Source organism: Manacus candei, unplaced genomic scaffold, assembly GCF_025592945.1.
Source record: "Manacus candei isolate 608988 ecotype Guabito, Panama unplaced genomic scaffold, ASM2559294v1 h1tg000071l, whole genome shotgun sequence".
Classification (NCBI taxonomy): Eukaryota; Metazoa; Chordata; class Aves; order Passeriformes; family Pipridae; genus Manacus; species Manacus candei.
The window spans coordinates 4,362,078-4,375,774 of record NW_026138119.1 but is presented as its reverse complement, the minus strand read 5'-3'; the positions used below and the strand labels follow the sequence as shown (position 1 = coordinate 4,375,774).

Sequence of the window (13,697 nt, the reverse complement as noted above, 5' to 3'; positions counted from 1 at the left end):
CAAGGCACCCACACAAGGCCCTCAGGGCTCCTGGGGACTTGCTGCCTGACCCTGCTCCAGCTTTCCCTCGCAGGGACACACAGACCAAAGCTGCTGCCAGGCTCCCACCCCTTCCCTTCCCTCCTCCACAGCCTCTCTTTCAAGCAGCAATAAGGTTTCAAGACACACACATCCTGCAGTGACTTCACCATGGAAATGGGAGGGGAAAGACAAAAGGGGTGAGGGGAGGTCAGTTAATCCCACAGACACCACCAGGCTGGGACACACATGGGCTGGGGAAGAGTTCATTTTAAAACTAAATAGAAATGAGGTTATTGAGCTCAAGTTCTCTTCTATACTATAAGCCCCAGGCTCTGCTGTCCCTTCTTCATCCCCCTTATCCTCCTCCTGTAACATGCCTTGTGTCTTGATTATTCCCAGGCAGGAGCAGCCATGTGATTGTGCCTGGGGAAGTTTATGGCAGTTTTCTAGAAGGATGCACAACTTGGAAATTAAATAACTCAAAGTAAAGTAAAGACTAGCTTCAATCTCCCCAGCAGACACCACAGCTGGACATCCCAGCCAATCGAGACATTAACCAAACAAGAATATTTCAAATCCATATATATTGAGTCAGGACCCCTACTTCCAGCAAGACTGGGTTGCTTTATAACTCAACTACAAACTTGTGTGAAATTCAGCATCCCTTAGAGGCTTCAGCTCCTTCTGCACTGTGCTTGTGCAGTGAGATTCAAACCCCTGCCAAGGGGAGCCACAGCCAGTCCTGGTACTTGTGGCCATGTTCTGTTACAAACTTTTATTTTGAGGGGCTTTATCTTATCAGAAAAGTTCTTTATGCTTCTCTTTTAACTTCACTTTTCTGCAGCATGAAGTGGGGAAGCCTCTGCGAAACTGCTACTCCCTGCCAGGCCTTGACTTCACCTATGGGATGTACGTGCACAAGAGAGATGGAGGAGTTGCTGAAGGTATGACACTGCCACTAAAATACAGACCTGCAACAAGGTCCTAGGGCTAGCAGGGACTATCCTCCCATTCCCAAGGCTCTTCAATACTTCTCATCAGGCTGGAGGTGCACAACTCCAACAATTACCCACTTTCATTAATATCACACAAACTGCCTGGTGACCAGTAAAGTTTCTCTATCATACTGGAAACTTTGGGAGGCTCACACAGAGCCCAAGCAGAGAGGGGTGTGGCACTTGCAAAGGGTGATTCACCTGGCCCCTGTCAGAACTCTGTTAGAGCTCCTACTTTGTGCTCTCAGGGACAATTTCCCTCTGAAATCAGGCCTCCTGAGCAAGCCAGGGTGGAGGGTGAGAAGACATCCACTTCAGATGGGAGGTGTCCCCATATGAAATGCAGTGGGACAGGATATGAAGTTCACTGCTCAGTGAAGCCGTGACAAAATGCATCTTGGCCACACAGGGCCCTCGTGCACGGTGCACAGACATCAGCCTCCTTTCCCAAAGAGGAGCTAACTGAGATGCCTCTCCTATTTCCTTCCAGCCATAGGCCACTGGGACTCAATAAAGCCCAGGAAGTCCCTGGGCTCCAGGAAAAAGGTCATGCCCCGGGACTTCCTCACCATGGACCGCGGGGCCGTGAAGGCCGGTTGTACCACAGCCCGCGAGTTCGGGCTCTACTACAAGTTCATGGACATTCGGTTGAAAGATGAGAACAGATTCCTCAGTTGGGTTCCCAAAATCCCAGACATGACTTTCGGCAGGCCAGCACGGTAAGGAAGACTTGGGGCCCTTCTCAGAATGAAGTTATCCCTTCCTACCCTCACATCTACATCTCTCCCACATCCCAGCTAGCACAGTCCCCAAAACACAAGTGCTCTGAACCTGCACAGGCTGCTGCTGGGTCACAGATCACTTTTGGGGAGCAATGGATAGGGTTAAAAGTTAAAGGAGAATAAGAATTACAGAAGGAGACACAGCTGCTGCTTCCCAGATGAAACATGGTCAGGATGCCCCACAAAGGTTCTCTAAACACTGATAACCACCTGTTATTGGAGGTTGCACTGGGAGAGGGGTTGGGCATATCCCCCCCTTTCCACATGACAACTTCCATGTCTGATTCCACTTCTGTCTGATAATCAACCACCTAAATCTTTCATACATGCCACAAGACAGCTCCATTTCACCTGTGGCATTAAGGGCTTGGAACCTCTTAAAAATATGTTCAATGCCAACCCTGTAAGTTCAAGGAATATGAAAAGTTATAAGCCAGAAAAATGGCTTCCCAGGGTCAAAAAATCAGGGCAACAGCACTTCTACTTGTCTGCACTGGTTGAAATGCTCTGGTGGAGTTAAGGATCAGTTCACAAGCTCTTTATCCCACTCTCTCCCACTTGTTAGTTCATCATCCTGCATGGGGCAGAAACTGGTAGTGGAGCAGAATAGAGGCAAAGAAGGTTTTCACTGCTCCCTTCTGCTTCCTGGAGGGGAGCTGGTACAAGCTGACCCTCCAGCAGCCCCTCCAGAAGGGCATAATCTTGCCCATCCATCCCTTGCACTGCAGAAGGATGTTTAAGGCTTCACTCAGGGGCAGCTGGAGAGCACAGCAGGCTCAAAGAGCCAGTGGACTCCAGCACAAACCAGCACTCAAAGGCTCTGAAAGTCCTGCTTCTGCTGGAGCACAGAGGCTTTTTCTTGCTCTGTACAGGTCTGGACCAGACATTAGGTTTCATTTTAAGAGCTGGATAATAATCACTACCAGAAAAATAACAGCTACAAATTCTAGAGAAAAGACATGATGAACGGCACCGTGTATTTTACATGATAGTAAATGGCCTTTGCATATGCAAATTGAATGGATTTTAAAATGGTATTTAATGACAATTTTCGTAGCAGACATTAACATTAATTGCATCAAAATGAAAATGTAGCATTAGCTTGCTGTTAGCTGCAAATGCCCCAGCTATAAAGCTTTATCTTTATCAGTATCAGCCCTCACCAATGTGACAGGGCTGCTCTGCAAATTGCAGGCAAAAGGGCTTTTATGTTGCAAAAGTATCCCCCAATGTAGACCAAAATCAACATCAATTTTGCTTTATTTCTTCATAAACGGAGGTTAAATGGCTGCCTGTAAGAAGCCTGGGCACGTTTCAAAAGTTTTAAGGAAAATGTGCAGACCCCACAACAGCAGAAGTAGTGAGAAAGGGCTTTTAATTTAAAGTTATTATTGTACAACTAGCCTGCTCCTTAATAGCTACCTTTTATGCAGACTGATTGTATTTATCCCTTTACTTTAAAAGCACGTTTTAGATAAAATCAAATTACTGGGATTACCAAGGAGCTGTTACAGCCATTTTGGTAAAAGTGGGAGTTTAACACACTTTTCCATGACTGGCAAGTTAAAGAAACGAGCTCTGGTGAGCACTCCCCAGCCCGAGCTCATCCCTAGTAACAGCTCCCCAGGTTCAGCAAGACCTGTCTTGCTAAAAATGACTTGGTTGTCAATGGATTTAAGTTGGGTTTGGACCCTAAGCCCTGTAGGACTGTGTTCTTAGTGCTGCTGACTGGGAAGGCACTTCCAGCTGAGGCATGTGCTTGTCTGGGGGCAGAAGAAAAAAACGGTGGTGTATGGTCTCTTTCCATGACTCCAAGCACTCCATGCCTCTTAGAAATAAGAGCTTGGATAAACTTCTCAGGTGCAGTGAAGTTTTCCAGCAAGAACAGAGCCTGCCCATCATTCCCCAGCCCACAGCACAGAAAACATGGCCAAGAAGGGCAGAGAGCAAAGGTGCTTTCCCACTGCACTGGAAGCAGCTGGAGACACCCTTCCTGATGCCAGTGGTGCTCTGGGACAGCCCCAGAACACCAGTGCAAACCCTCCCAGTGTGCACCCACAGCCCTGCTGTGGCTCTCCCACACCGTGGGAATTGCAGGGCTGGGCTGCCCCCCTGGGAACAGCAGCACAGGGCTTAGAACCCAAATAACTCAGCAGCTGCCACAGGAAGGTGTCTGTGCTCAGGGGGTGATGCACAAGGGGCTTCTCAAACCCTGCCAACTTATCTCCAGCCCTTGCTCAGCCCCAGGCTCAGGCTGTGCTGCTAAAGGCTTCTGTCTCCTAAAGACACCAAGGTCAGGAGTTCTCCCCAGGCTCATCCCAAACAGAAACGAGCACAAGTGCTGCGGTTGCTATTAGTGCCTTATTAATCACGGGCTGGCCCTGCTGCTCCCCCTAGCACAGCAGAGCACTTGTGCCTGTGTTTTCCCCTCGCGGTGGACGTGTGCTGCATGGAGCATTTCACCAGGCAGCCTCAGACAGAGTGGGCTTTCTGAAGCTCTGAGGCCTCTTTCCTTTCTTTTCCTGGGATATTTACCTTCAAAGGTCACCCATACCCCTCTATTAATTCCCCGTGGGCATCTTCCAGGGGAGAGAAGCAGCTCTGCTTTTTGCTGATTCCCCCCTCCCCATTCTCTCCCTCCCTTTTCCCAGAGTAATGTTTGCTACGAATCATGTGGCCAGCTTTGTTGTGAGAGTCATAAAAAGGACATTTTTCATCTCTCCTTTTTCCTGCTCTCGCTCCCTTCCCTCTCTCAGTATCAGACAGAGATTTATTCCTTCCCTGATGCCTGTGGCATTCGGAGCTGGGAGGGGTCAGGGGAGGCACTGATGGGACGATAATAGATAATGCAGTGGTTCCCCAGGGTCTTGTCCAGCTCCGGAGCCGATCCATCAGCAGGCAGTGCTCGTGCCAAGGTCAGCGGTAACGAGGCTGTGGTGGGGTCCCAACCTCCCCCAAGGGGCACCCTCCAGTCAGCCTCCCCCAATTCACACTCCAGCTTCTGATCTCTACCAGAGCTGCCTCGTGCAAGCCACAATTTGCAAGAGAGCACATGGCCACTGAATGGAGGTGCCGGGCTAACAACACACAAGCAGGTCTACAGGTTTGTCTTCCAAGGAAAATGCCCATCATTGGCAACACCTCCCCTCCAGGAGCTAAACCCCATCCTCACGCTCTGTGCATGACATTATGGAGCTATAAGATGTGTGCAGATGAGGGTTGCTGTCCTCCTGGCCCTAAATCCCAGGTCCCTTCATTCAAAATAACCCCACAACACTGGCAGGTTATTCAACCCCACACTCTTTGCAATAATGACCTTGTTTTACAAGGGGGAGGATGGAGGGCACTGAGAGGGCTGGGGTTTGATGATAGTGGAGACCTAAAGACACAGAGAGTCTGTGAAGACTTCCAGGAGCTTCACTGGTGTCAATGAACACATTGACACAATGTCACAGCTTCACTGCCTGTCATTCAAGGTGCATTTGGAAACCCCAGTCAATGTCCAGACCCACATTTATCCTCCTGACCACCTTTTCTGATTGAATTTCACTGGGCACTGAAATTAGCCAACATTAAATGAACAGCTTTTGGAAGTAGAAGTAACCACAAAGATGTGGATGCTGTCTATAGCCAGATTTTAGATTATATTGATTTGTGCAAGGTCATACAAGGAGTTTGAAGCCAAAACAACACCAGCACACAGTTGGTACCCCAAGCACAAGTTCTCTCCCCAGGAGCAAGCAGAGTGCACCCTCAGCATGAACACACTGCCCAACACTGCCAGGGCTGCTTTGAGAGAAAAGCTTTCATTCATCTCTTAGTAAGTTCCCTAAGTCTTCCCACTGTGTCCCAGAACCTATTCCTGGACACAAGGACTGCACAGACGTGCCACTCTCTGCCATCCTGCACCTGGACCTCCTTCCAACCCTGCATGGCCATAACCCTGCCTCCCACGTGCTGCCATCCACTTGGCAGTTGGCCTGTAGGTTGGGCTGACCTTGGGTGTGCTGGCAGGATTTCCCTGGCACTCTGTCATCCCCATGGCTCCTGCCGGGTCCCCCCCACTGTCTGCCTTCGCTTCAGTTGTCCCTTTCCCGAATTTTACATCCCATTTTCGTTTTATCTTCATCTCCTCCCTCCATTCCACCTCCCATTCTCCAAAACTGGTCTTAATTCTTTGGCAGCTGCTTTCACCATGTTCTGTAGCAAACTTGCCTCCCTAAAGCATTTGGTCATTGCAATCTCTCTTTGAATTGTTACAATTGGCCAAGGGCATCAATTATCTAATACCTCCTCTTTAATTTGTATCATTTGCAATTGTCCTAATCTTTCACCTTGCCCAAAAAGGAAGGTTTCAAAGTTCATGCTCTGCTTAGCAAGTGGTCTTTCCACCCATGATGTTTTCACACAGAACAAAGTTTAGAAAGCTGCCCAAAGGTACTGAGGTATTTCCAGCATCTCTTCAGCACACGGAATGCACTGGTAGGTTTATTTTTGAGACACTTAGAGAACATTTCAGGTCATTAATACCTGACCCCGAAAAAAAAGCTGGACAGGCAAGAAAGTCTAATATCACAGCAAGCCCACATCTGACCCACGAGCACTAGAAGCCAAACCAAGAGAGTGTAAAGCCATTAAAATCCTAAGGATTAGGGCAAACAAAACTTTTAGAAAAAGAAATATCTGAGCACTGACAAAACAAGTTGTAAAAATGAGACATAGTGACTGGAATCACTGTCAGGATGACAGCGCCAGAAAAACGCAACCAAGTCAAAAAATACAGGACTCCCATCAGCTCAGATAATTACACATCCTATCCAATTCCACAGTGAAAGGCACTTTGTGTCTCTGCCACCATTCTCACATTGCTAAGATAAGAATTTCTATTCCAAGGATAGTTTTCTTCCACTGGAAATGTTCCAGGCTGGGTATGTGCTCTCATCACTACCCAGCCCCATCCACCTGCATCTTGCTGCCTCGTGCCCCGGTGGCTGCAGCTTCTGGTTGGGCAGAAAAACCTGTTGCGCCCTTCAAAAACTCCTGAGTGCCCCATGAAGATGCTGATTCTCCTCCAGTGTAGTTATTTACTGCAGTTATAACAGTTTCTGACTACTTCAGGTTCACAGCTTAAGAGAAAATAAACAGGCAAGTCATGGTTTGGCATAAGGTTTGGGTCCTGCACATCAGCCACAGAGCTGGGAAAAAAAAGATCTAAAGAACAGAGATTTAGATCCCTTATTACCAATTTACACTGAATAGGAAAGTAATTTACTCTCTCACACAGACTGGCTGCTTTCTGTGGGTTTATCTCCATTGATTACAGCTGGCTGAAAAAATTCTTTCAAAACTTTTACCATCTAAAACTACTTCTTGCCACAAGTGGATTTTTTTCTTTTAGCAACTTTTGCTTTTGCTGCCTTTGCAATGAAAACCTGGGTCAGGGGGGAATAACCACCGAATCCTTTTTGTGAAAGCAAAGCTTTTCAGCCCTCATTGACATCTTCTCCTTTCAAACAAAGTCATGTTCCCACCCATCCAGAGAGATTCAAGCATGGGACGGAGGTCAAGGGGAAGACCTTGCTCTTTGATTTATTTTGCTCAGCACTGGAGGGTTTTTTTTCTTGGTTTTTCACTCATTTGGATGTTTTGCATTTGTTGGTGGCTGCAAACTGAGCACTGTTCACTCTCAGCCATGGATTGAGACCCCAGACAGAACAGCTCTGTCCCAGAATCACGTCCCACCTGAGTTTCTCAGAGAGTAACAGCAGAGTTCCAGCCTGTAGACAAATATGTTGAAGATAACCCTACATAATCTTCAACTGAGTCAGCCAAAAGGTATCTCCAACCCCAAAAATCAATGCTAACACACAAATTTAAGCTTGTAAAGCCAGTTATTTAAAGGGTAAAAGCTGGTTTGGTATCTTCACTGCAAGACACGTTTCCATATGTGCATTTAGGACTGTTGCAAGTAAACATCTCACTCGGCCTGGGAGGGAACAGTAAGGCAAATTGGTGCTCTTGTATCCATGTGTACTCCTAAGTACAGCTCTGAGCATCTGATAAATCTTCTAAAGTGCATGTTTACAATGGATTTTATTCTTTTTACTGTTCTACACATACGAGCCCTTGGAGCAAAATAACAGATCCTCTGACACTTAGAAGAAGCCACTGCCTCATTGGCTGCCCACGGTGAAATAATTTATATTGTTATTTCCTCACCCAAATTACAAGGATTGTAAAGAAGCTTTGGAAATTCAGAGTAATCAGTGCCTTGGCAGCACAGATCCCGCAGCTGCCACATGGGTGGAAGACCCACTGTTGCAACTGAGAGTTTTGCCAGCCCAAAGACTGCAAAAAAAAATTGGTCCCTGAGTGTTCTCTACCAATTTTTCTCTTGTTATTTTCTTCAGTGGTTAATGGAAAGTGAGGACAAGTGGAGATCATTTGGAAATGATCTTTTGGGCCTCTCCATGGGTTTATTGCCAGGACCTATTTAGAGGACCATAAAGCTGTAAGGGGTGTATAACTTTATAGTCTACAAGCTTCTTAGGAAAATGAAGAGCCTTTAGACTCACACCCAGCGCGTTTTGCCGCCTCTCCCTCTCCTCACAAACACACCCACGTGTGGGGACTTCAGAGCCGCTAATTGAATTCACCCCTGTGAAAAACGTTAACAAATTGTAAGTGACCTTTTATACAAATTTCAAAGTCAAGAATTCACCGCTAACTGCACATCCCTCTTCTGCCATTCACCCTTATGCAAAACCCACAAACAATTAAAAGAAATAATGAAGAGCCCAGCGGCCCTCTTTCCTAATTAGCTGCAGGAGGCAGTGCTGGGGAGTGTGGCTAAGTGCTTCAATTACCTCGGCCCTCCTCGCAGCCCTTGTTAGAGGAGACAGGTCCACCGGCCAAAGGGGAACAATTAAGGCGAGGCAGAGCCAGGCAGTTTGCAGGGGGATGCCGGGGCCGTGCCGGCTCTCGAACGAGGGCCAGAGCTGTAATCACACCCCAGCTTCCTGCTGGGCTACACGGAGACAAATTAATGGGAGATAGATGGCTACCTGCAGCCCATCAGTAACCAGGGAGGAAGGGAGACAATATAGCAGGACAAGGGAGCCGTAAGCAGAGTCTTCCTGTGCTCTCAGCCCCCTTTCAGGGCAGAGGGAGCTGAGCACTAATGTCTCACTGCTGCCTGCTTTGGGGGTACCCCAAGGCCCCGAGCAGAGTCACAGACCCCCCCAGCTTGTGCTTTATTTGCTGAAGATAATCTGCCCAAGAGATGCTGGACACCAAACTGCTTCCCAACAAGAAACCAGTTAGACTTGATCTTGGAGGTCTTTTCCAACCCTAATGATTCCACAAGAAACAACCCTTTGCTGGTAGAAACAACTTCTGCTGGCCTGTCCAGGAGCCGCAGGGAGATCTCTGTACGGACACAGCTATCACGGGACAAACCCTCCCCTGCATGAGGTACACTAGAAAGGAATACAAAGGTGGTGCCCCTGCAGCTGCCTCCCCTGAGGACTGAAGACCCCAAAGACACATCCTGGCTGTGCAGCAAAAGCACGTCTTAGATGGAAGGACACCAGCAAGGACTAAACCCCCCTGAAACGTCATTAACCTTTCAAGAAAGGGTTAAAGTTTCGGGATAGGCAGTGGTGCGGCAACACGGTTTTAACATCAGGACTGCAGACAAATTCCATTCTGTGATTTATCTGTTGCATAAGCACCTTTGCAGGGCCAGATCCTGCTGCCTCTAAGCTGCCGCTGCAATCGGAGCAGCGTTTTCGGCCCAGCCCAAACAGCTGCGCGGCCGCCGGGGAGCCGCTGCCTGTGCACATCGTCCTCTGCTCCCTGCCCCGCTCCCCGCCCGAGCACGTCCTGACCAGCAGCGGGAAAAGTGCTGCGGGAGCTGCCTGCCCTGGCTGGAGAGCCCCCCGGAACATCCACGGGCTGGAGCTGGCACTGAAATATTTACAAGCCCCTCTGCTTCTGCATTACACAAGAAGAAAGCAATCACAAGCCAAGTTTTTACCCTTTTACAACACAACTTAGCAATCAAATTGATTGCACCTTTCAAGGTGCTATAAACCTCCTTCCTGAGCAAAGTCCTCTGTATCTGCTTTTCCCAAGTACCTTTTTTTTTTCCGTATCAGTTGATACATAAACCTTTGAAAATAAGTTTGAGGGGAGACTGACAACCTTGAAACCTCAAGAGCAGCATGGCGTTGACGGGTGCTACTCCCCGAGCTGCGCATTATAGATAGATTTTAATTTCATTTTAACAAAATAGCTGTCTCCAGTGGAAGAAGCATCAAGAGCTAAATGAGGACCCGTCTTGAGCTGAATCACGCTGAACAGACCTCGGCACTGTCATTGATTTTCTGGGAAGAAAAAAAATGCCTCTGGCTACTAAACCAAATTAGTAGTCACTGATGACCAATTATTTTGCCCCACTGTGAACGGAGAGGCGTACTAAAATTCCAGTTTGTCAGACCCAAGGCTCTCTTCTCAAACACCTTTCAACAAGCGTGTACCAAAAATCCCTCAGATGGTTCTGACGCCTTCCTGTTTTCGGCAACTTCTCCTTCTCCAAAGTTTTAATGAGCTGCTGCTCCGAGGATGGCCTGCCAGAAACTGAGCCTTTCCCAGGGTGGTGGAGCACTATTTGGCATGGCACCAATCACAGCTGTCAGAATTTATACACACATACACAGAAAAGTGTCAGCCTAATGTTTGCAAATTATAATTACCATTTCTCTTGCATGTCCCTGGTGCCTTCATTTTAGATAAATCCCAGCTCTGAGGTATCAGCTGCAAAGCACTGAAGGCTCATATTGAATAGAATAGATTTAACTAGTTTGTAGCTCATTTAAGGCCTACACTGTTTTATTTTAATATTGTTAATACTTTATTATACTTTTTAACATTGTTTTCACAGTAAAATAGCCTATTAGGAGGCTGCAGCTTCTTTTCCAGGAGATTTCTGGCAGACTGGCATTCCACATTGTATAACCAAGTTAGCAGGTGCTTGTCATTTCAGTTGAAAATAGGTCTGTACCCTGACTCTTGAAAGTAAATTAGAGAGATTCTATTAAAGAGACAGGAACTGTTTCAGGGATAATAGTTTCGAAAATGTGCACAGATAAATTTTAAAATATTTAGGAAATGTCAACATTAGAAGTGGCTCCAACTATTTGACTATAAAAGGAAGCAGCTGAGGATTTTTTTTCCCTATAATTATAAATAATTTGTTACATCCTATCAGAACTTCTTTGCCTTGCCTTTCTGTGGCAGGGTGCTTGTGCCAAAACAAGGAGATCTGAGTTACTCTGGATGAGATGGATTTTAATCTGCAATAAGCATTTTCAGCGGATGCTTCCCCCGCTCTCCCCACAGTAAAATCCTCCCAGTTCAGGAGTGACATCTGGACAGGGTGACAAAAGGAAACAGAGCACACAAGCCCTTCATTCCTGTCCTTAAGTAACACTGAGGTGAGAGCACATTTTCCCAAAGGCCAAATAAGCTGCAAATAAGGGCTGTCACCCTGCCAAGTGTCACCAATATCGGGGCCAAACTCCCTGTCCACTCCTATGAGATCAGGGTTTGACCTACAGAGGAAAAGCTGCCTCACTGGAATTCCTCCAGTAACCTCAGTCAAAGTGTGTTACCTGATATCCCCTGCTCTTCCCCACTCTCTCAGTGTTTCTCTCAAAGGAGGCAGGAAAAGCCAGAGGAAGCCTCATGTCCTGCAGCCCCCCCAGAGCTCACGTGGATAAGTGAGCACACGAGTCATTCCCGCCGATTTCCGAGGCAGTTCATGCGTGCACCATTCCAGGCATGACTCTATACTTTGCTGGATCAGGACTTAAATGTGATTAATCACACGGCAGGGAAGGACCTCTGAAGAGCATCAACCCAAATGTGTCCTTTCAAGCATTTACTTACAAGCCAGCTGTGGACTAATCAGTCACCAACTGGCTGGTCCACTGGAGAAGGTAAAAGTCACCTCCATAGAGATGTGAAAACCCATTCAACTTCCACAAAAATCAATAATCAAGGACTACAAAGGCTCAGTGCTTTCCTGCATCCCTCCCTGCTACTCCTGCACACCAGGAAGGCTCCTGCCTTGGAGAGCAAAGGGGCAGGAGGAGAGAAGCTCATGTGCAATGCTCACCCTGTGTCAGGAATACCAAAATTTACACCACACAATGAGACTGGAGACCCCACACAGACAATAAGACACTTGACTGCAGGTTCACCACATCTTTTAACCTCTCTAAATATTTTGCCCAGCTCTGATCAGTGTGAAAGGCCAAAATAGAAGGGAAGGAGGGGGAAGAAGAGGGGACAAAGGGTAAATGTCAGTGTCGCCTTTGGCACCGGGTGTCTCCAGATTACTGTCTGGAGCAGCAGAGCTGATTTGTAAGCAAAGGCTTGAAAAGCCCTGCAGCATGTGATCTATGAAACAGGAGGTCTGCAGAAGGATGTCTCCTCTGATATGAATGCCCCCTTGGGATGTATATTGCTGGATTGCACATCTAGTATCATTAGAAAACACGACCATAGATTAGGCTGTTTTGAAGCATGTGGTGTGCAATAATTAAGTAATAAAAGTCACCACAGGGGTGAAGGAACAAGAAACAGAAGAGTTACTATTTGCATACGCGCTGCTGGTGCCCTCTGTGATCATCAAGGATTCTCCAGGCTGCTAAAAGCTGGCGGCTGTCAATTTTGGACCCACTCCTGCCAAGAGCCACAAAGCACCAGCTCACTCTGTGGCACATGGGATCTTTGCAGAAAAAGACCTTCTGGTGGAGCTGGTGGCCCAGAAGTTATCCCAAATCCCCAGTGCCTTGCAGTTGGTCGGGACAGGCAGGGAAAGCACTGTCCCTGTTAGGGGAGCTGCAGCTGAAGGCACTGCAGGCCACAGGTGGGAGCTCCACAGTCATCGGCTGCTGCTGAGATCAGCAAAGTCCCTCCTCAGCAAGGTGTGCAAGGACAAGGACCCATAAAACTCGAGATCGAGGTCCTCCATCACCTTCAAGTGTTTGCTTCTGGGGGAAAAGAAGAGCAGCAGGACCACGGCAATAACTGATACGCTGTCCTCAAGGCAGGAGTCCTGCTGCTGCCACTGCCAGGTCTGCCTCCCACACTGGCTGATGAAGTTAAAGTATCCTCACTTGCAAGGAGCAAGGCTCAACAATTTCAGGCTGCAGCTCTGCCACAAGCTGGTCAGGTTAATGCCAACTCAGAGCAGCTAAATGGGACACTGGCCAATAAGCCACTGCCTTTTTTTCCTGTTTTTCTAGAAACATAGTCATCTGCAGCTCCTCTCCACTGCTGTCTCCCCCTTGCTCCTTGCATGCTCCCTGGAACCTTGTTTCAAGGGGCAAATATATCTGGTCTGTGCAGCTCAGGAACTAGCCCAGGGCTCAGCATTTCAGCTCTGCTTTCTGCTGCAGACACCTGACCATCTGCATTGAGTCCATTTTTATCCCCATTCAAATTGCTTAGGACAGCACTTACTCCTCTCACCCAATCCATCATTGCATCTGTTTGCAGCCTTTGGTGCAAACATGAGAGAGATTTTAATAGCAAAAGCAGTGTCATCTTAGCAAAACACACTTTGCACCCAGTGGTTCCTCCACTGGAGGGGATCCAGCCAGAGCTGCTCCTCTGAGCTCCAGAGTGGCAACACCAAAGCCCAGCCCAAGGCTGAGCTGAAGTCTGTGGTGCTCTGTGGTCCTTCCAGCACACCAGGGTCTGGACAGAGCTGCTACAAAAAGTTGTGCAAAGATAGAAATTGTGCCCAGGTGTGTGCAGATGGTGGTATGTTAACTGCAAATGAATGTGGGTTTGAGGTTTCTTGAGGAAGAAAAAGCCTTTCCCAGTG

General features: G+C 47.7%; 1 protein-coding gene across 1 annotated transcript in view; it reads left to right on the top strand.

The window, feature by feature from the left end:
- CFAP77 (cilia and flagella associated protein 77) overlaps window positions 1-13,697 on the top strand; it is a 59,842-nt gene that overhangs the window by 34,471 nt on the left and 11,674 nt on the right. Inside the window, exons 2-3 of the mRNA XM_051807694.1 lie at window positions 866-965; window positions 1,507-1,735. Coding sequence (XP_051663654.1) covers window positions 866-965; window positions 1,507-1,735 — 329 coding nt within the window. The remainder of the gene's footprint in view (window positions 1-865; window positions 966-1,506; window positions 1,736-13,697) is intronic.